This window comes from Malania oleifera, chromosome 7, assembly GCF_029873635.1.
Source record: "Malania oleifera isolate guangnan ecotype guangnan chromosome 7, ASM2987363v1, whole genome shotgun sequence".
In the NCBI taxonomy this organism is placed as follows: domain Eukaryota; kingdom Viridiplantae; phylum Streptophyta; class Magnoliopsida; order Santalales; family Ximeniaceae; genus Malania; species Malania oleifera.
The window spans coordinates 111,965,431-111,987,105 of record NC_080423.1 but is presented as its reverse complement, the minus strand read 5'-3'; the positions used below and the strand labels follow the sequence as shown (position 1 = coordinate 111,987,105).

At 36.5% G+C, this 21,675-nt stretch overlaps 1 protein-coding gene across 5 annotated transcripts in view; it reads left to right on the top strand.

The window, feature by feature from the left end:
- The first annotated feature begins 3,115 nt into the window (after positions 1-3,115).
- The window catches only part of LOC131159716 (ATP-dependent DNA helicase homolog RECG, chloroplastic), a 54,622-nt gene continuing 36,062 nt past the window's right edge, over positions 3,116-21,675 (top strand). The window contains exons 1-10 of one of the 5 annotated variants that reach the window (XM_058114841.1): positions 3,116-3,943; positions 4,242-4,324; positions 4,424-4,535; positions 6,862-7,362; positions 7,464-7,576; positions 8,167-8,401; positions 8,881-9,044; positions 15,988-16,069; positions 17,869-17,958; positions 19,301-19,534. In XM_058114841.1, coding sequence (XP_057970824.1) covers positions 3,836-3,943; positions 4,242-4,324; positions 4,424-4,535; positions 6,862-7,362; positions 7,464-7,576; positions 8,167-8,401; positions 8,881-9,044; positions 15,988-16,069; positions 17,869-17,958; positions 19,301-19,534 — 1,722 coding nt within the window. In that variant the 5' untranslated portion in view covers positions 3,116-3,835. Of the gene's footprint in view, positions 3,944-4,208; positions 4,325-4,423; positions 4,536-6,861; positions 7,363-7,463; positions 7,577-8,166; positions 8,402-8,880; positions 9,045-15,987; positions 16,070-17,868; positions 17,959-19,300; positions 19,535-21,675 lie in introns of all 5 variants that reach the window. The other 4 variants (XM_058114840.1, XM_058114843.1, XM_058114844.1 and 1 more) reach the window with 4 other exon arrangements.

Genomic DNA, 21,675 nt, shown 5'->3' with positions numbered 1-21,675 from the left:
TCAATTAGTTCATAACAATTGTGGTTTAAATTTTTTTGGTAATGGTCGTGTTGTGCACGACCAATTAACGGGGGAGCTGATTGGAAGGGACCTAAAGTGGGGCACTTGTTTCCATTATTTTTGGTTGTTCTAGCACGTTCTCCAGCTTCTTCTATTAAGTCTTTTGCTTGTAATAATGTTTCAAATTTTAGTATGGTGTGGCATCGTCGTTTAGGCCATCCCAAAATTCAGATCTTATCTCATGTATTGAACTCTGGTTTACTTGGTAATAAAGAACATTCTTCTTTATCTCTTGAGTGCGCCTCTTGCAAACTTAGTAAAAGCAAAACTCTTCCCTTCCCTTTGCATGCTAGTAGAGCTTCTCAGTGCTTTGATCTTATCCATAGTGATGTTTGGGGACCTTCCCTGGTTAGTTTACATGAAAAATTGAAATACTATGTGACTTTCATTGATGATCATAGCAGGTTTATGTGGGTCTACTTTCTTTGCTCTAAATCTAAGGTTTTTTATACTTTCACTGAGTTTTTAGTGTATGTTAACAATCAATTTTCTACTTCTATTAAGACATTACGCACAGATTCGACGGTGAATGTGTCCACTTAGTTTCAAGCATTTTTTGATTCGGTGGAGTAGCTGAACGAAAAAATCGTTATCTCCTAGATGTGGTACGTGCTCTCTTGCCAGAATCCTCTATTCCATCTTTGTTATGGGTTGAGGCTCTAAAAACATCTACTTGATTAATCGTTTACCTTCTCAAGTCCTACTCATGGAGTCTCCCTATTTCCGCTTATTTGCTTAGCAACCTACTTACGATAACCTCCGTACCTTTGGCTGTGTATGTTTTGTTCATTTACCTCCTTACGAGCGACATAAATTATCTGCTCAATATGTTCGATGTGCATTCTTGGGATATAATGTGTATCAAATGGGATTTGTTTGCTATGATCCTACATTACATTGTACACACATTTGTAGGAATGTTATTTTCTTTGAAAATCAACATTTCTTTCTTGTGTCCTCTGTACTGGCATTTCTATTTCAGCACTTACTACTGCATTGTCCAAGTTAGATATTCCCACATCCTACTCACACGCTGCCAAGCATGATTGTTGGCGACAAGCTATGTAGGAAGAAATTGTCGCTCTAGAGGCCAATCACACCTGAGACATTGAGCCTTGTCCTCCCACCACTGTTCCTTTGGGTTGTAAATAGGTTTACTCAGTCAAGGTCCGATCTGATGGAAGTTTGGATCGTTACAAAGCTTGCCTTGTTGCACTTGAGAATAATCAGGAATATGGTGTCAATTATGAAGAGACCTTTGCTCTTGTGGCTAAGATGACTATTGCTCATATGATTTTGGCTATTGTTGCTTCTAGTGATTGGCTGCTACATCAAATGGATGTCAAAAATACTTTTCTTCACTTGGATATTAAAGAGTGTGTTTATATGAAGCCACCCCCGAGCTTGTTTCTCTCTTCGACTTCACATGCGTGTAAGCTTTGTCGCTCTCTTTATGGTCTCAAACAAGCTCCGAGGGCCGGTTTGATAAATTTCGCACCACTTTATTTACAAATTTCATTCAAGCAGAGCAAGTATGACACTTCATTGTTTCTTTGGAAATCAGACATGGGTATTGTTGTTCTTTTGGTTTATGTTGATGATATTGTGATCACTGGTTCTGATTATGCTTTACTTGCTCAGCTTAAGACTCATCTTTAAGAGTCCTTTCATATGAAGGATCTTGGGTCTCTCACATATTTTCTTGGTCTTGAGGTGAATCGTAGTCCTTCAAGTATTTCACTCAATCAACATAAGCATGCTAATGACTTAGTGGCCACAACTGGCCTTTAGAAGGGTACTTTTGTTGATACTCCCATGGAATTAAATGTCAAGCTTCGCAAAGAGGAGAGTGACTTAGTTGCTGATCCTAGTTTATACCGGAAGTTGTTGGGTAGACTTGTCTATCTCACTATTACTAGACCAGACATTTCTTTTGTTGTACAACAAGTTAGCCAGTTTCTTCAGACTCCTCGTCATCTTCATTTGGCTGCTGTCTGTAGGATCATACGCTATGTTTAGGGCACTTCTACCCGTGGTTTATTCTTCCTCGTAGGCAATTCTACTCACCTTGCTGCTTATAGCAATGCTAATTGGACTGGTTGTGCGGATACACGTTGCTCCATCACTGGTTGGTGTGTGTTCTTAGGTGATGCACGGATCTCTTGGAATAGTAAGAAGTAAGACAGAGTTTCTAAGTCATCGACGGAATCTAAATACCGGGTGATGTCTCTTGCTTGTTCTAAAATTATTTCCCTTCGAGGTTTGCTTGCTGAGCTAGATTTTTCTGAGACCAATCCTACACCTCTACATGCCGATAATACAAGTGCTATCCATATCACGGCCAATCCTATCTATCATGAGCGCATGAAGCATATCGAAGTCGATTGTCACTCTATCCGTGAAGCATTTGAAGCTCGCGTTATCCCTTTTCCATACATTTCCACTGAATTACAAATTGCAGATATCTTCACCAAGGCTCTCACTCGTCATCGACATTGCTTCCTAAGTAGTAAATTGATGCTTGTTGATCAACCCGCATCAATTTGAGGGTGGTTGTCAATGGAACAACAACCAACAAAGTAAAAGATTTCTTTCCTTACTTCAGCCCACAATTATTTTCTTATTTTTAAATTCATTATTTTGTACAGTCAACATTTATTTAATTTGCACGTATAGGGTTTGACAGATTATAGTATACATGTATAGAACTTGAATCATGTTAGACCTTATTTACTTTCCATGTATATCATTATTGTAAAGTCTTCCAATTCATTCAGCCATTCACATAATACTTTGACACCTTCAATGTGGAGCCCAAAAGATGAGACCCTCTCTTAGACTCCAACATTGAAGCCCAAATCAGACTTTTCTTTCTTCAAAAGTGGCTCTGTTTCAAAATAAAAGAAAAGATGCATGGGAGCTGCGACTCTCTCAGAGGCACCTAGGGCTGTGTTTGGGGACGAGATTGAGAAGCAGAGTGGGCTGGGTGGTATTTTTCTTGTTTTGCACCTGGCCAAAATAATTGAAAAGATGCATCTTTTCAATTATTTTGGCCAGGTGCAAAACAAGAAAAATACCACCCAGCCCACTCTGCTTCTCAATCTCGTCCCCAAACACAGCCCTAGATGCCTCTGAGAGAGTCGCAATCTTTTCAATTATTTTGGCCAGGTGCAAAACAAGAAAAATACCACCCAGCCCACTCTGCTTCTCAATCTCGTCCCCAAACACAGCCCTAGATGCCTCTGAGAGAGTCGCAGCTCCCACCAGAACTCTATCCTCCATCACATTTTGATTAATCAATTCCAACTGTTTTGCAATGGAGCCTCTCTTCGAAAACCTAGGATCCTTCAGCTGCGATGCACCTCCACTTTTTCCTTCCAACCAACTTACGCTGATTACCTAAATAAGTTTGACTACCGCAACCCTTGTCTTCTCCATTTTTGGCTTCCAGAACTGCTCGACTCCACGATCAGGGACGTGAAGAGCCATCAGGAATTACAGCTCCAGGATCGTTCCAAAATTCTTTAGCTAATTCACAAAAATCGCTCGTGAAATTTCCCCATCCATCACCTCTTGTGTCGCTAGGAATGTACATTGAAAATTTCTTGCCTTTTTTGCCACGTTTGTCCACTTAATCAACATCCATTATTGTGATATGAATACTTCAAAATCCTCTTTCCATCCGATCAAAGACCGAAAACTCATCAGTGAACCCGAAGCAACCCCTTTAGAAAACCACCTGTTTTGATTCTTTCGAACATGATTATTCTCAACCATGAGCAGAGAGATGTCCCCGACCCTGTCCAAACACAGTTCGAAGGATTTTACTTCAATCTGGAATGGTAGATTCAACATAGCCTACAGCAAGCGGCTCCACAGCACCGTACGCACGATATGGAGCAAGAATTCCTTTCGCTTCTTTTTATACCTTCTATTTTATTTAATGTTCTTTTTTTATTTATAAAAAAAAACAATGCAATAACACAGATTTGATATGCGCAGTTGTTTATAATTCTGTATCGATTCTATTTTTCCATCTTGATGTGCTTATCTTTGCTAGTGTATAAGCAATTGCTAATTCATTGTTGTTCAATAAAAAAATATTGCATGTTTTTAACTTTCTTGTTGTCATTTCAATATGAGTGTAGATGTGCACAAATGAACAAAGATTTTTTTCTCAGTGGTTTTGTGAGAAAAGCTTGAGAAGTGCTTTAGCTTATGAAGCCATGCGAAGTTATCCGAATGCTTTGGGTAGAAAAATGAGGTACTGTTTTAGATTTTTGGTGTTGAATATTTATGTGCATGATAAGGTATAAGAGACGAGTTGATTCGCGTTATTTTGATTGGTTAAATTTTTTTGCAGGTTTAGCAGTTTCCTCCTGGCCAGGATTTCAAAATTATGTTCTCGATCAAAGCACAAATTTGCAGAGAATGGCAAGGGAAGAATCTCAGATCGGTCAGAATTGCTCAATAAGGTATAGCACTGTCTGTGTGGGCATGTCAGGACTTTGATCGACACATAGGCAGTAGATGTCTGGGTACAATTGTTTCTTCGAAGAATTACTTGAACTATGTTGAGCAGATGTGCTCACAGCTTCACACAACAATTTTCATATTGAGTGCATCCTGAATCAACAGAATGATCAGTATCTATATGGAGCATTGATTTTTGCTTATGTATATATCTTGGCAGTTGGCAGGAAATATATTTCAATCTTATTTTCATCTGGTAATGTTTGCAGAGTATGAGAGCATACTCATTGCAGATATAATTTAGGCTTATTTTCCATGTTTTTTTCAGGGCATCATGTGCTAATAGCCTTATATGCTTTAATTTATCCATCTCATGATTTATGCATCGTGTGATTACCATTTTGGTTGCATATCCAATATTTCTTAGTACTGTATATTTGAGCATTTTAAAATACGTGCTTAGCAAAGAATCTAGTGACTTTGGAAGGCTTTGAGAAGTGCGCAATTTTTGCAATGATTTGGCATATATGGGTGGAGTGTAATGCTAGAGCCTTTAAGCCTTGTGATCCCAACAGCAATCTATGGCGCGTATGAAGTGTCAATAGTAGAATTGCCTTGCACAAGATTTATTGGCCTGTGCTGGTTTCCCAAGGAGATCTAAACAGGGATCAATGGTATGATTTTCCTTGCCACCATGCATGCAAATGCGATAATTGCATGACAAACTTCTCGTTGTGTTGCACGATTGTTGCCATGACCACAATCCAAACCTTGCCCTCATCCTCCAAAACTTCCCCTACTACAGTTAGAGGTAGTATGCATGGCTTACTTATCACAGGAAGTAGCTTGAGAAGTCGGGCAGCACACGCTAACACAAACAGCACTTTCAGCACTTAAAAAAAACAGAACTTGCAAGACATCAAGCTCTCCAAAATCCATAATTTCAATAGGCAGCTATGACTACAGAACTGATATCCGTGCAGGAGTTACTTAACCACCAAGAACCAGGCAGACCACAGCAAAGTACTGCAGGGTGCAGGCATTTACTAAACAACCTGGCAGCAGCTCCAGGCATTACGGTTGGCAGTTACTAGAAACAAATGCAGAGATCTGGAAATAAATATTTGAACATCAGTCAAAACCAACCAGCAATTGGTACAGGATCGAAGCAATCAATCATGAATACACGTCACAGCAGCAGCAGCAGCATACTAGAAAAAGAGTATAAATGACTTTACATCATCAAATCACCAGGAAAACACACAGATTCCCGCCAAGGATGCTGCACAACCAAACCCTAAGGGAGGGGTTGCTGGAGTCTGCGTACAGCTCCATGTCTGCCTTCTTATATATTATTAATAATAATAGTCTTTAAGACAAAAATACCCTCATTAACACAACATAATAATTAAAATAGCATATTCTCTTCTAACAAGTTTAATCCCCATTTTCTTTCTTCATTGTGAGGTTGCTTGATCATTATGGTGTAATCTGTTTGGAGTTTTTTGCAAGGTATGGGGAGGTGTGGGTATCTCTACCTAATGTGGTAGTTTTTATGAGGATGGATTTCTTTGTTCTTTGGAGAAGCAAGAAGAGAAAGATTTGGTGGAGATATGCCTGGTTTCTTTTCTTTGGGTGCTGTGGATGGAAAAGAGTAGAAGGTAGTGTTTGGGAGCATGGATTTTCGAGGATTGGACTTGGATTTGTGTGGCTTTGGAGGAATCTCAATACAATTTTGTACTATATTTTGTCCAAAACCACCCAAATCCAAATCCAAGGCTTGAAATCCAGCTCCCAAACGCAAAGGAAGGGTGTTTTTTTGTCAAAAGTACGCTCCTATACATTTTCTTTGGGACACAGTTGTGGTCCTAGCTTAATTTGGGCCTTTTCTGATGGTCATTTTGGGGGTTTTCTTTGGTAATTTTGATGGGATTGGAGGGTGGCATTGATCTTATTTTTTATTTTATTTCCCTTTTTCTTTAAATGGGGTTTTGGCATTCTTTTATATTTTTGCTAGGATATCTGGTCATACCTTTTTTTATTTCTCCTCTCTCTCTCTCTCTCTCTCCTTATAATTATCTTGTTACACATGCTGTTTTTAAGTTTTTTCTTATTGTTCTTTTTATTTTCTTGTAGCTAGGATCATTCCTTATCCTCTTCTTTGTATGATTGTATATCCCTTCTTTTTTCTCTTAATGATCTTTTTTTTTAAATAAAAAAATCTTATTTACTGTTCATAATACCTAGTGTGTTTGAATTTTTTTTTTTTGGTGGAATCTTTAGACTTGTTGGTCTCTTTTAAGATAATTTTCTTTACTTTTCTTATAGGTATCAGTCTTAATGTGTTATAACTGTTTGGATGAGTTAATCAACAATGGAAGAGCTTCAAAGGAATCTGATATAAACCTTAAAGAGGAGATGGATGACTCTGATGTCTCCTTGGCATGTAGAAGATTTCCCTCCATCATCTTGGGCGGTTCTTCACTTGTGGAATTGTATGATGGGGCCACTTCTTGGTCTGAAATTAGTCACATTTTGGCTACAAAGTGGGTTGATCCAGATAGCCTTTGTGAAACATGGCATCCTTTGTATCCCACCCATCGACATGTGCACTCTTCCTCATTTGGAGAAAGTACTCCTCAGCCCCTGAATGTGAAAAATGATATAAATCCAGATCTTCTGGTCATGACAGGGGAAGATTCTACTATGAGGCTTGAATCAAAACAAAATGCAGCATCGTTTGAGTTGCCTCTTGACAAATCTATTAGTTGCATACCTGGTTTAAGTAAGAGGCAATGCAGTCAGCTTGAAAAGTGTGGCTTTCACACGGTGGGATATCTGGAGACCTTGTACAAAGACAAGCTCCTTTTACTTTTGACACCCTAAATCTGTCTTGAATCTCATGCATTTTTTTTTTTTTTCCAATGCAGCTAAGGAAATTGCTTCAGCATTTTCCTCGGACCTATGCTGATTTGCAAAATGTACAGGTTGGAATTGTTGATGGGCAGTACATGATTTTCTTTGGGAAAATCTTATCTTCCAGGTAATTGTTATTATGCATGAGTTATTTATTTATTTATTTATTTGAGAACTATTTGTTTTTCTTCCCCTGGCATATTGCCATTGCAACCTGGTTGTCATGGGTTCTGATGAAGAAACGGCTCCTGGTGCACGGCTAAGGCTGCATGTATCAAACCTCACCAGATGTGCATTGGGTTGCCTTTTTCTAGCATAATATGAAGAACCTCCTCATTAACCAGTGGATATGGATACTATAGTTCCTAGCCAGATCTGAAATTTCCCACAATATTATCCCAACAAATTGAACTGCTGTACTGCTGCCCTTCTTTAGCTCACATGACTATGATTGAAAAGTTCATTTTCTTAGAGGATTAGAAGACGTTCATGTGCCTCTATTTTTTGATCTCACCTTTCATCAAGATATAATGTTTGTCAAGGTAGAATGCTTGCAAATTCTTGATTGCATGAGAGTTATTTATCAAAAATTTATAAGCTGAGTTTCTGCATATTTTGATTTATTTGAACGTATTATCCTAAAGTGATGAATAAATACCCTTTCATCGAGTGGAGTTCATATTTTAATATGGATTATGGACATTGCTTTTCTTACAGAGGAATCAAAACTAGTTGTTGCTTTGCATTTCTGGAGGTTGTTGTGGGTTGTGAGATTGGTGACAGTGAAGTGACTTCTGAACGTATGATTGAGGATGTTGATGGTCAAGGAAAGAAGAGAATTTACTTACATTTGAAGAAGTTTTTCCGTGGTACCCGTTTCACAAGCAAGCCTTTTCTTAAATGTCTCCAGGAGAAACAAAAAGAGGGAGATAATGTAATTGTTTGTGGTAAGGTGAGCCTTTGAGTTTCCTTCTTGTTGAGCTACTTCTTGTTTTGTTTTTGTTAGTGATGACAACCTCCTTGGAGGATGTAATTGATCAAGAGTAAGATATGTTAAACCCAAAATTTTGAGTGTAAATTATTTCCAAGGCCCATTCAACCTTTTTTAGATTACCATCTTGTTTTTTATGGTTTGACACTATCATTTGTCGTCGCCCAATGTCTAGGGCCTTGGAAAGGAAGTGGTGCTTGGGGTGCTTTCTGACCAAAAATTAGGTCCTCACTAATTAATGATATTTAGTTTTATGAAATGGGATACTATTGATGTATGGTCACAAAAATGTGCAAAACAAAGTCTTCATATATATGGTGAAAATATGCTGCAATTTTAAATTGGTTTAATGTCATTTAACTTGTTAGCAAGTTATCTTTGTTTGTCTTATTATAATTTCAAGGGAAAAAGTTGTACCTGATTCTTGCCTTTTGATATAGGTGAGGACTATGAATATGAAGGATCACTATGAAATAAGAGAATATAACTTGGATGTGATTGAGGATGGGCGAAATTCGTCTGTTTGTGCCAAAGAGAGGCTGTATCCTATTTACCCATCAAAGAGAGGTGTAAAACCAAATTTTCTGCAGGACATGATTTCAAGGTGTGGGTCTTTATGGCTTTAAAATTGGAAGACTTTAGGGCTTTCTCCCTGGTTTCCATACTCTCGGTGGAGCAAGTGCTTCAATTCTATTTGTACTTCGCTCATTATTGTAACACTTTCTTGTTTGTGCCGATATTAAAATTTCATTTTACTTTGTCTCTCCTACCATTTATTTGTGCAATTTTTTTAAACATTTATGGAAAGTCTTAGTTCAAATTGTTCCTTTATTTTTTTGATAACAAAAAAATTTATGTTAGAAAGAAGAGAAGGTACAATGTGCAGGGACAAGAAGTCCACCATAAATAAGAGAGAGAAAAAAAAAAGAAAACAAAAGACCACAAGATCCCAAAATAAGACTACATGAAATTAACCACGAAACCCCCTTTTCAAACCTTTCCCCTCATAATTTACTGAACTTTTCAATTTTGCTAATTCCCTTTGACCCTTCACCTTTCAACTTTTACCACCATCCATATGTAGTTCATTTGCTCCAATATCACTCAACTTTAAATTTATTTTATCCATGAATTTGAGCTTCTAACTCCTCCTTGGAAATCTCCTCTATTGCTGTGGGCAAAATTTCATTCCTATGTTGAAACTTATTCACCAACCTATCATTATCAAAAATTGGATTTCCCTTTAGAACTTCCAACAGGGGTGTATGAACATAAGATAAATCCCCTATTTCATCACTAGTTTTAGAAATGTACCAATATTGTTCGTCAATCTCATCCAACAACAACCCCTTAACACAATCAAAATCACTATTGTCATCACTTTTTGAATATGAAAAATGCACCCATTTCTTTACCTCCTAACCTTTTCTTATCTCGTTAGAATTTTTAACATTTTTCTCAACTTGAGGAACTTCCCCAATACAAAACTCTCCTTTAGAATCTCTCCTTAGTTCCTTTTTTGTTGACTCACTAGAATTTTCTCTCTTATCTTCAAATATCTTCTTCATTTGAGCACCCAAACAGTCCACCTTTTGATGAGCATAAACCTTATTACCTTCAAATTTATCCGTATAAAGACGAAAATCGTCAGATTTCTTCCCAAACCCTGCTTCTTTTCTATTATTTTTTGCACCAATTTCTATTACATTTTCGGAGCTAGACACAATTTTATGACCCCCATCTTGAAACAAGTCTATTCTTATAACTTCCTGAGCTTGCTCCGACTTTTGATCAGTTCGATTCATATTCTTAATAATTGGAGGCTGAGTAATATTTATATTAGTTTGAGGCCAAATAAAAATTCCATTACCAGAAGGTATAACTTCCTCCTTCCCAGCTGTCTTCTGTAGGAGTAGTATTAGGGTCTGTTTGATGTCTGGAATTAGCATAGCAATACTCAGGTTTGTTCAAGATGAGAAGCATGCATCCCAGCCCAATCCTCTTCATTGACCCCTTTCGAACATAACCTTAGCCGCCTCTTTGATTGTCTCTACTTCATTGGAAGCCCTAGCTCCCTTCTTGCTCTTGTCGACCAAAACCAACTGATCTGCATGGCCCTAGAATCATTCAGATGTAGCTCGTCTCCACACCGATGACAAAGATCTTGTTTCCCAACCTTCAAACCTTGCTTTACGGAATAGACTTGACTATTGCAACCATCACCTTCATGATTTTTGTTTTCTAGCACCACTTGGCTCCACGATTCGAGTCATGGAGAGTTATCTGCACCTACACTTCTAGTTACCTCTTGCTATCTTGTAGATTACACTTGTGAAACTTCGCTACCCATCGCCTTTATCAACCTGAGGAATAGAAACTGAAAAGTTCTTCTCTTTCCATCCCAACCCTAACTCCATATACTTTCCAACCTTCATCCATTTAATCGACATCCAAAGTTTTGTGACACCCAATCAAATTGATCGAAACCCTATTTCATGCGACAGAAGTTGATTAGCCATTAGGAGCTAAGACACAACCCCTCTGGGAAACCTAACCCACCTGTTTCAAAAGATATTGTTCAACCACAAGCAAGGATGTGAGATATCTAGCCTTATCTTATCGTAGATCTATAGATTTACCTACAATCTGGATTGATCGATTCAAAATCGGTTACTGTGAGAACTTCCATGGCATTAATCACACGAAGGGGATGCAAGAAGAATTTAAGGGAGAGAGAGATAGAGTCAGCTATGGTTCAACTTTTTCTTTTTTGCATTAAATCTGCTTCTTCTGTGTATTGTTGAGTTTTGGTTATAAAAGTTAATTTTTGCCAAGGTCGTAGTGGCTGGCGGATTATTTTTACAACAGGTGACTTTGCTTAAGAAGGCAAGATGGTTGATTGGTTAAGCATTGACTATTTCCTAATTATTAGAGGAGCACTAGTAAACTTTTTATTAAAAAATTGTTTCAAGGAAAAAAAGTTAAATTGTTTCAACATTTCAAAATGTCTTTGAAAATTTTTCTATAAGCTTTGGTGAAGTATTTCTTTGAGATCCTTGCTAGTTTATGCTTAAGAATTGTTAGATCACTATGATATCAATCCTTATTGGTTAATTAGAAGTGATGTTCTTTAGGACAATTGTCAGACTAGCTATGCTCTATGAATCAAAATGTTGGGCTAGTAAGGAACGACATATCTAAGAAGTAAAAATTGTCGAGATGAGAATGCTAAGGTGGATGAGTGGTATAACATTAAAAGATAAACTAAGAAATGAACATATTCATAGTTAGTGAGGTATATGTTTCATAGAAGATAGGATAAGGGAGGGACCATTCAGATGGTTTGAGCATCTGCAACATAGTCTAAAATCTAAATAGTGCACTAGTGATTGTGAGGAGTTTGTTTGTTACAGTAAGGGGCAGTAGAAGGGGTTGGGATAGACTAAAATAACTTGGAATAAGATAGAATGAGATTGTGAGTAAGAATTTAATAGCCTTGAATTTATCAGAGGAAATCACCTATGGTCGCATGAATTGGCAAAAAAGGATTCATGGTATGTTAGGCATAATGCTTATTGATGACATGATAAGGGAGGGGCGAGTAAGATGGTCTAGTCATGTGCAATGCATGCCAAATGATTCATCAGTTAGGAGTCGTAACTAGTTAATATTAGTGTCAATAGGCGGGGAAGAGTGGAGTTGGACTTGCTCAGAATAAAATAATACAAAGTTAATAACCTTCCATTTGTAGATATTGCCCTACATTGTGTAGAATGGCTCATGTAGTTGACCCCACCTATTTAAAAGGCTTGGTTCTTGTTGATGTACATGAAAGAGGAGGAGAGGGAAATCATTCTTGAACTTTGTTTTATTGGGGCCATTTCATTAAATTCTTGTAAAAAAAAAGAGTTTTTGGTGAATATTATCTCTTAATAAGAAATTTGTTCATCTAAAGTTGTCTTTTTGTTTACTTGGCAGCATAGATGGTGCTGTTCATTTATAATTTTAGGATGTGGATAATTTTTTCCTACTACATTAACTAGCTTGCAAATTTTTGTGGTGGTGTTATGTTTAAAGATACAATTTTCTTCCAGTGAGATTGCAAGTATTATTGTGATGTCTAAAAACACGACTCTTTTGGCCAGATGGCTTTGGTGGTTCCTGCTAGAGGATTCTTCCCTATGGCATAAAGTAGTTAAAAGCAAGTTTGGACTTGATGGGAATGGTTGGGATACTAATTTGGTTCGAGATGTTCTTTGGAAAGTCTGTGGAAAGCTATTTCTTATATTTATCCCTTTTTATTCCCCATGCTAAATCTTTGCTGGGTAGGGGTTGCAATATCCATTTTTGGGAGGACTTTTGGCTGTGGAATGTTGTTTTGTCCACCTTTTTACCTCACCTCTTTAGTTTGAGCTTACCTTCTTAAGATTTGCGCTTTTTGAGATCCTTGAATGATAGGGTGACAGAATAGTTAACCTCTTTGCAGGTTTTGTTGAATTACTCTCGGGTCTCTTTAGGAGCTTATTGTCTATCTTGATCTTTGGATCCTGTGGGGTTTTATTCCCACAATTCTTTCTATGAGTTCTTGACTAGTACAGAATTTTCTGTTCCTCTATATAAAACTATTGGGAAGGCCAAAGTCCCCTTAAAAATCAAAGATTTTCTCTGGTTGGTTGTGATTTGTAAGGAGGTAGAGGTGAAACAACATTGTAGTACCTATTCCATGACGGGGGGAGACTCTATGGAAGTATGGATGAGCAACACGGGATGTTAATTGGTTGGTAGATGGATGGAGGAATGGATTTATTGGAGATAGATGAGTTCACAAGTGGTGTTCTTATGGAGGATGGTTGTAAGGCGGTTCTTATGGAGGACTGTGGTTTGAATGTTTGAAACAAGAATCAAGATTCTGCAAGCTTTAGTAATGACAATGGAAGGATGGATAGGGTAAAGGAGCCTTAGGTTGCTGATAAGGTACCATCACTAAAGGTTTATACTTGTGGGAGGTAGAAGAGCGAGGAAATTAGGGATGACTCAATTGGAAAGAGTTTCAAGGTGGACAGGAGGCAAGTTAGGCTCCTCAATAAACACAGTGATATACATTGAAGACATAGATGGAATGAAAACAATCTTAAATAGAAAAGTTAGTGGGAAAACTCCATTAGAGAAGAAGAAGTGGGTAGACTTATCAGATGAGGAGGGTGATATGGTTAGTGATTTTGATTGTGATGAAGGGCTTTTCTTAGATAAGATTTGTGATCAACTTGGTTATGGACAAGATGATTCTAATTTTATGTGGGCTCATTCTTCATCTCCAATAGATGATCTAGAGGGAGTTCTTGGTTTGAGGAATGATGAAATAGAAGAGGCAGAAGATAAGATTGAGAAGAATGAGATCAATATTGATTTTTTGTCTCGTTTTCAACATATGCAATATAAAAAAGGTATGCGGTTAGCAGACTCAAATCTGAAGGAAGTTTGCGGATTGGATTGTGGAAAATTTTGGTTTGGGGTGATCTTAGCTTTTGTTTTTTGCGGATGCCTTTCATCCTCTACTGTTTGTAACTTCTTTCTCTCTTCATATATCTTCTTATATTATCTTTTAAAAAAAAAACAAGAAAGTGTTAAGGAGGTTAGATGGGTGGAGGGGCGCTTATATTCACATTAGGGGTCGGACTTCTTTGATATAGTTTTGTGTCTTTTCCATCCCATTGTATAATTGTCCTTACGTAGGATTCCTATGGTAGTGCCTCGTAGATTAGAGAAATTAATGAAGGATTTATTTGTCTAGTCGGGGGAGAATAGAAGAGAATGTTGCCAGTTGGGTGGTAGTTTTTTTGTCTAAAGGATAAGGAGGTTGAATTGGTTACTTCGGTGCAAAAACATCTCTTTAGTAGGTAATATTGTAGTGGTTCCTTTTAGTGTCAAATTCTCTTTGGCATAAGGTTGTTTGTACTAAGTTTAGGTTTTTTAGTGGAGTGGCCTTAACTACTAGAACTATCATGAATGCAAGTCCTTGGAATTTTGTTTTTCCCATCTTTTGTCTCATTTTACCTCACATGAGATATAGATTGCATTGGGATAATAGTTTGATTTGAGCTTTCTCCATCTCTTTTGAGTGTCTAGTTTCTATAGTGCCTCTATTTTAGATCTTGGTTTACTATGAGAACATAGCTTCATGGAGTTCCATCTTATTTGGAATTTGAATGAAACGAAGGCAAATGATTTGATTCTTTTGTCGTTCTTTGAATGCAGTTGGAAGGAGTTTGGTTTTGGATGCTTTGCAAATTCTTCTTGCCAATCTTTCTTCCCTCATTCAGCTCATGTTCATAGTTCTCTTCCTTATTTTGCTTTCTTTCTCTGGGAATACTAATGTCCTCCTAAATTAAGGCTGCCACTTGGACTGCCTCTTAAATATAATCGATGGAGTCAACGCCAATAATTTGCTTTAGAGGAATAGAGTAAATAAAAGTACTATAATCTGATGTGTTGCATGCTTTGTTTGGGATTGGGGAGATTTTATTGTACTTGTTCTTGTTCTTGAGACATTTGGAATAACTGGTTTTAATTTTAATTTTTTTCCTGGGTGGCTGTGGGTCTTTCCTCCTTTGGAGAGTTTACTTGTGTAATTTAGAGGTTTGGGAAGAAGGAGAGAAATGCCCTTTAGAAGTAAGCGGTTGTTGCAACAATTTAGTGTATTTGATGGGAACACTATTCTAGGTTATTCAAGGGCTTTAAAACTTCTTCTAGTTTTGTTTAGAGTGAGTGCTCTTTTCTGCTTTGCTTAGTGCTGTGTCAATTGTTTCTGTTGGAGGAGTATCTTGACATGCAGAGGGAATAGAGAGCTTTGCTTCATTAATATTTAATGTTTTATTTTTAGCCTTTTGTTTCTCTTAATAAATTTATTTCTTTGTCAAAAAAAAAGAAAAGAAAAACTTAATGGTGCTGAAGCCGATATTTCTATATCTATATGTGTCAAACACGTACTAAGAAGTGAGATCTTAAAAAAGAATAATTTTGGACGTCAAGTAAACATTTGATTTAGGTAGGTAATTGACACCTTGCGTGTAGTTCTCAATTACATTTTAAGAGTAAAATTCTAAAGCTATTCATGCAAATTATTTATTTTTTATTTGTTGCCATATTCTTGAGAACTGCCTTATTGCTTTGCAAATGTTTAGGACAATATTTGAGCTTACCCTCTTAAGGTCAGAGCTGATAATAGCATTTTTTTTTATAAGAATGTTTATTGCATTGTCCTTGTTTTGACTGTTCCCTGCCCCCCCTCTCTAACTGAGAACTGTGTTGGTATCTTCTCAGTATACCCATACTTTTGTTTATGCCCATCCAATATTGCTAGATATATTAGTTACCCTAGTAAGAGATTGTGTCGGCCATTGCATTTGTTTTAATGTTCTTTAAATTATCCATGGGCCACTGGTTTCTGTTCTTGCATTTGTTCAATTATTTGCTTGCTAACCTATGTGAGTCTGTGTCTGCACTATGTGTACTTACTTTTTCTGCTCCCTTTCCTCTCCTTTCTGCAGGGTTTTACAGGCCTTGCCTATCAACGTTGATCCAATTCCTAAAGCCATTACTCAGGACTTTGGGCTGCTGCGTCTTCATGATGTTAGTAATCCTTGTTTCCATATTTTCCTTGGTATTTTTTTTTTCAATTATAATTCAGCTGATTATGAAGTGGGCTGCTCAGAAGACGGATCAACTACTGTTGACACTGTTTGTGTATTGTAATAGTTCCATTTTCAGATGTGAGGAAACACAATGTTCTGCTGCTACTATTATTTTGATTTTGTTGAATCATGTTGGGTTCCATTTATTGCAAGTACAATTATTGCAATATATCTGCTATACTTCCAGTTTTTTCTCATTATTGAACACAATTATTGTGATGCATCTGGTCTACTTCTGATTTCTTCTCTTTATTGAACATGAGATGTTTATATGATATTTATATATTCAAATTGTGTTAAGTCAGTGTGTCACCATGCAATAAATATGCTGTGTTGGAAAATAATGGTAGGCTTCTTTGCAGGATAAAATGCTTTGCTTCAAACTGTGTTATATTTGTTGATATAGCCCTCATGGTATTCGGCTAGCCCATATTGTCCTTCTAGCTCCACCTAGACCTCACAGTATTCGGCTTTGACAACCTTAGAAGGGTGATGAGAACAACAACAAAAGGCTCTGTTCTGGTATTTGGGGTTTGGATCCACAGTTCCTTTTCTCCATTTAGATTGATATGAAGCCGTCCTTTCTATTGTAGTAAATTGTATTATTTTTTTTCTGTGTTTTTTAATTTCCCCTAGTCTTAACAGGGTCTACCCAAGTCATGTTACTCTTCGTTGTTAGGGTATTTAATGATTTTTGCTATGTAGTTTCAAGCTGGCTTAAAAATGATTTTCTACCATCTCATCTTTTGTTAGTGTTAACTACAAACACTAATCTCTTACATTTGCAATCATTTCTTATTCTATCTTTTCTTGTATTGCTACTTGTCCACCTCAACATCCTTATTTTAGCATAATTCAACTTTTGAGCAGGTTCTTTCTTAATTTTCTAATCTTTTAATCAGTATAATCTGGTTCGTTTTACAGCGATATGATGAAGTTATCCTACCTAATAGTTATTCTACAATGTATCAACACTCTAAAACCACTTCTCCAGTTTATTTTGTTACTCCCTTGCCTATGTTCCATGTGTAATGTCCTAAATGTCCCCTTTTGATGGATCATTAATTGTAAGTTGTGGATGTGAATTTTTTTAAGACCCTGCTAATAACAATTTTAATTATTCAAATAATTTCCTTATATGGAACTACTAAGTTTGCATTCGTCAGGTTCTAATCCGATTTACTCCTACCCTTAAATTATGTTTGGTTTGTGGAGTTAAATAGGGTTGAAGTGGAATAGTTATTATGCAAGAATATATTAGTTTGCATATGATGTTGGCGCTGTTATAGAGCAAACAGCAATGCCAAAATTTGTGCAAGTCCAACCAGCATGGAATAGACACACCATAAACATCTACTGCTATTCTATTCCATGAACAAAAAGTGGCATCAGATTCTCTTGTTTCTCATTCTTTTGAATATTTGCACTCTCTCCTCTTTAAATGTCATACACTGCGGCTGCAAGTCATGTTTTTTGGTTTTGGAGCAGAAGTAAGTTTATTGCTGCCTCTGTATCTGTATTTGTGTCTTGTATTCATGTCATGTGTCCATGTTCATCCCTTACAGAATATGCTTATCATTCATATTGGTACTTGTATGATCCCTTTGCCTTGGATTTGATGGAAGCATTGACTAGTTATCTACTTTCAGAATCTTTTGTGCAACATTTCACACGTTGATTTTATTTGGTAATTTGATGTTGACATGGGTATCTAAATGTCTTTTGTATGTAAAATAGGCATATATTCGAATTCACCAGCCAGAGGATTTAAATGAGGCTGATTTAGCTCGTAAAAGGCTTATATTTGATGAGTTCTTTTACCTTCAGGTGATTTTTCTTTTTTGAAAATTTATTGTTTTTATGTATTGTTCAGGTGCAATTGTTAGGTGCATTCAATAGTTTCATACTCTCCCTGAGGAGTTATCTCGCACATGTTTGTGCATGGTTTACACAATTACATTTCTTTTAGGCCACTCTAATGAAAGAAATTTCTGTCAGTGTATTGATATTGCAAATCCATTCTATTGTTTTTCTATCGCTGTTCTCCTTGTATGGCTTCACCCTGCACTGTAAAACTTTGTGAGCAGGACCAATTGGCAAAGAGAAAGTTGGCAGAAATTAAAAGAACAAAAATAAATTAAATGGAAAATAAGGAGAATTTAAAGGAAAAAGGAAAACAGCCCAAAGTACAAATTAGGATTCTCAATTTCAACAATGCAACGTCTCTCTCGCTGTTACACATCAACCCTTTAGATGGGCTTTTCTCCTAAAATTAAATAAGGAAATATAATTTAGGAAACAATATGTTTGGGAAATAAGTAAACTAAATTTAGGAAAAACACTACTAGGAATTAGGATACTTATTTCATAATAAACAAACTCTAGAATTTACTTGATTATTACATAATAAAATAGTGCTAAAAAACTGTTGTGATTTTGAAAATAGGCACAAACTTGAGATATAATAAACTATAAGATTGCCCATGCATTTTAACAAGTCCCACTATTGGAAGCACTATTAGTATTCTTCAGGTTTGATATCTATGTATGATGGCTGGGGATCACAGAGTGCTAGAGCAATCTTTGGTTGGCAGCTGTTGATAGATTAGAGTCATTAATTTATGAGAAAATGCAAAATTTCGTCATGAACATATTGGTATGACTGACCCGAGATGTGTTACATTTTTGTTCTAGCCCATTAAATCTAGCAATCCAGTGTTTAAATTCTCTAATTTCCATTTAATATTTTTGTTAGTAAAAGTAGAGCATTGATGCATCTGTTCACACTGTGATATCCTTGTCGACATATTTAGAAGAACAATACGGCTTGGAGCAGTAATTAGCAATTTTGTGCACTTTATCTGTTTCATGATGAAAGTACCCTTTTAGAGGGGACCCATTTTTTGAATGTATCCATGAACTTCTGAGCAAAATATTATTTTGACACAATAGAAAAAAATAATCGCCTAAAGCTGTTTGCAACCATGTTATGAATTATAAACAGTCCTATTGATCAATGATCATGTCTCTTGAATTATTGTTTTTTTATTATTTTTTCCTATTTTTTTTATTAACTTATGCTGCTGGTGGCTTACTTTTTCTCTATTATTGGTGTTGTAAAAAAACTCTGATTAGCCCTATTTTCTTTCTTTCTGTTTTTGTTGGTCAGTTGGGGCGATTATTTCAAATGCTTGAAGGTCTCAGAACACAAATAGAAAAGGATGGATTGTTGGACAAATATCGAAAACGTAGATTAAATGCGGTTTTTAGTGAGGAGTGGTCAAGTCTCACCAAGACATTTTTGAAGGCTCTTCCATATTCCCTTACTTCAAGTCAGTTGACCGCTGTTTCTGAGATTATTTGGGATCTAAAGTGGCCAGTCCCTATGAATCGCCTTCTGCAGGTCTAAGGTCTTGCGCGCGCATGTGTATATATATTTCTTTCTTTCATTTGCTTTTATTAGCTTTAAAGTTCATTTTTGCTTCAAGATATCTCTGTGCCCCTTGTTGGGGGGGGGGGGGAGTGTATTAGATCTGCCCTGATTTTGCAGACATGCTTAGATGCAGACTGCCTTTGCCTTATTTAACTTATATATATATATATTGGTTTAAATCTGCATATATTGTCAGCAGACTCAGCCCAAATAATGCGTTGGTGATTCTTTTTTTTGTTCTCCTCTTAAATAAAAAAAAAAAATTTCATGAGGAAGAAATGAAATACAAAATGGAGATTAAGAAGTCCTGTCAATAAAATCTTAGAAGAAGCAAAATTAAAATTAATTTATTTTAAGTAAAAATAACTCAGATTGCCAATCTTGATGTAAAGTGGAGAAGCATGACCCTTTGGAACAACTAACTGCAGCAGACCAAAGGATTCCAACTAACATATCCTATACTGGAGTGAAGAACACGTCTTCTTCTTCCCCTTAAACTCACAAGCATTCCTTTTCAACCAAATACCCTACTGTGCTGCAAAAAAAAAAGGTACATCTCCATAATGATGACCCATCTTTTCTTCTTTCAAAACCATTAAAGGAAATAGTCAGCAAATCCTCAATGACTGAGGACACACCCACCTTTTCCAAACACACCAAACAGACCTTCCTAGGGAGGGCAATGCACAAAAAAACTGAGATATGGATTCTGAACCATCAAAACATAAGGGACACACATCCCGAGGTAACAACTTAAAAGGTCTCCTACTGTGTAGCAGATTGTTGGTGATAACTCTATTAAGAGCAACCAACCAATACTTACCAGGTTTATTATCACTCAAGCCTTGGTTTGCCCATATTGAAAACTTGCATGCTAGTGTTGGACCAATGTTTTAAAAGGCTCAATCAAGGCTCGCCTCAAGGCAAGGCAGGCCTAAAACGCCTTGAGGCTCAATCCAAAATGCCAAATCCCAAAAAAGCTAGCGCATTACATGTTAATGCTTATGCATTAGTACAAAAGGCATGCCTTTTGCGCCTTTCTAGTTGAGGCTTACGCATTTTGGGCATGTAAAACTCACATTAGATTTGGTTAGAAAATTTTAACTCTGTGTATATATAAAAGGAATTTCATAATATGAACTGATTTCAAAAACTTTTGAACCTCTACCTTTCCAAAATAATTGAGAGAACTGTATCTTATATCTTGAAAATAATTTGAACATTGTAATGTTATAGCTATTTGTTGTCATGATTTATGTAATGAATTAAAGTTAGTAATTTTTGAATGCCCAACAAGGAGTTTACAAATTATATTTTATTTTTAAAATTTTTATTTGTGATTTTGTTAATTTTTCTTTATTTGTAAATTATATGTAATTTATTTACATATTTTTATCAAAAAATAAAATTCTCAAAAGGCTTGCGTCCCAACGCCTTAAGGTTTATGCCTCGCCTCTTAAGGGTTAGAATGCCTTGCCATACGCCTTCGCCTTTTAAAGCATTGGGTTGGACAATATGTTGTTTGTATAGAATAAAAAGATCTTGGAATAAAAAAACTGTTGGAGAGGTGAAGAAATAATGGACAACCTTTGCATTAGATAATCTTTAGCTGTATCAAAAGGATTTCAAATTATTGATATATTTTGTCTTCAAATTAGATTTTTTAACAACTTTCATTGGACCGGGCTCTTATATTACTGAAAATGAGACAATTTTTGCCAAAATAAAAGAACAGGACAGCAAACTGATACAGTTATTGTTAGAGGTTATATATGTCTTTTGGTATTATTGTTATTGAGTGTGTCAGTATGTTAATTAGTGAGAGTTAGTAAGGGTATTCTTATCATTAGAATGTGTTTAATTTGTATTATAAATGGAGGGAGAGACCTATCTTCAAGTTAGGTCATTCATTTTAATCAAATCTTAACATGTTGTCAGAGCGTGATCCAACCTAAACCCTATTTCCATCGGCTGTGGCTGGAAAACACCATTCCTGCTGCTGTTCTTCCCAGATCCACCTCCATCCCATATTATTTCACAAAACCAACCATACACCCATAAACAGACCCCCCCGATGACCCACCTTACACAATCCCATTGCCGGAGGACAC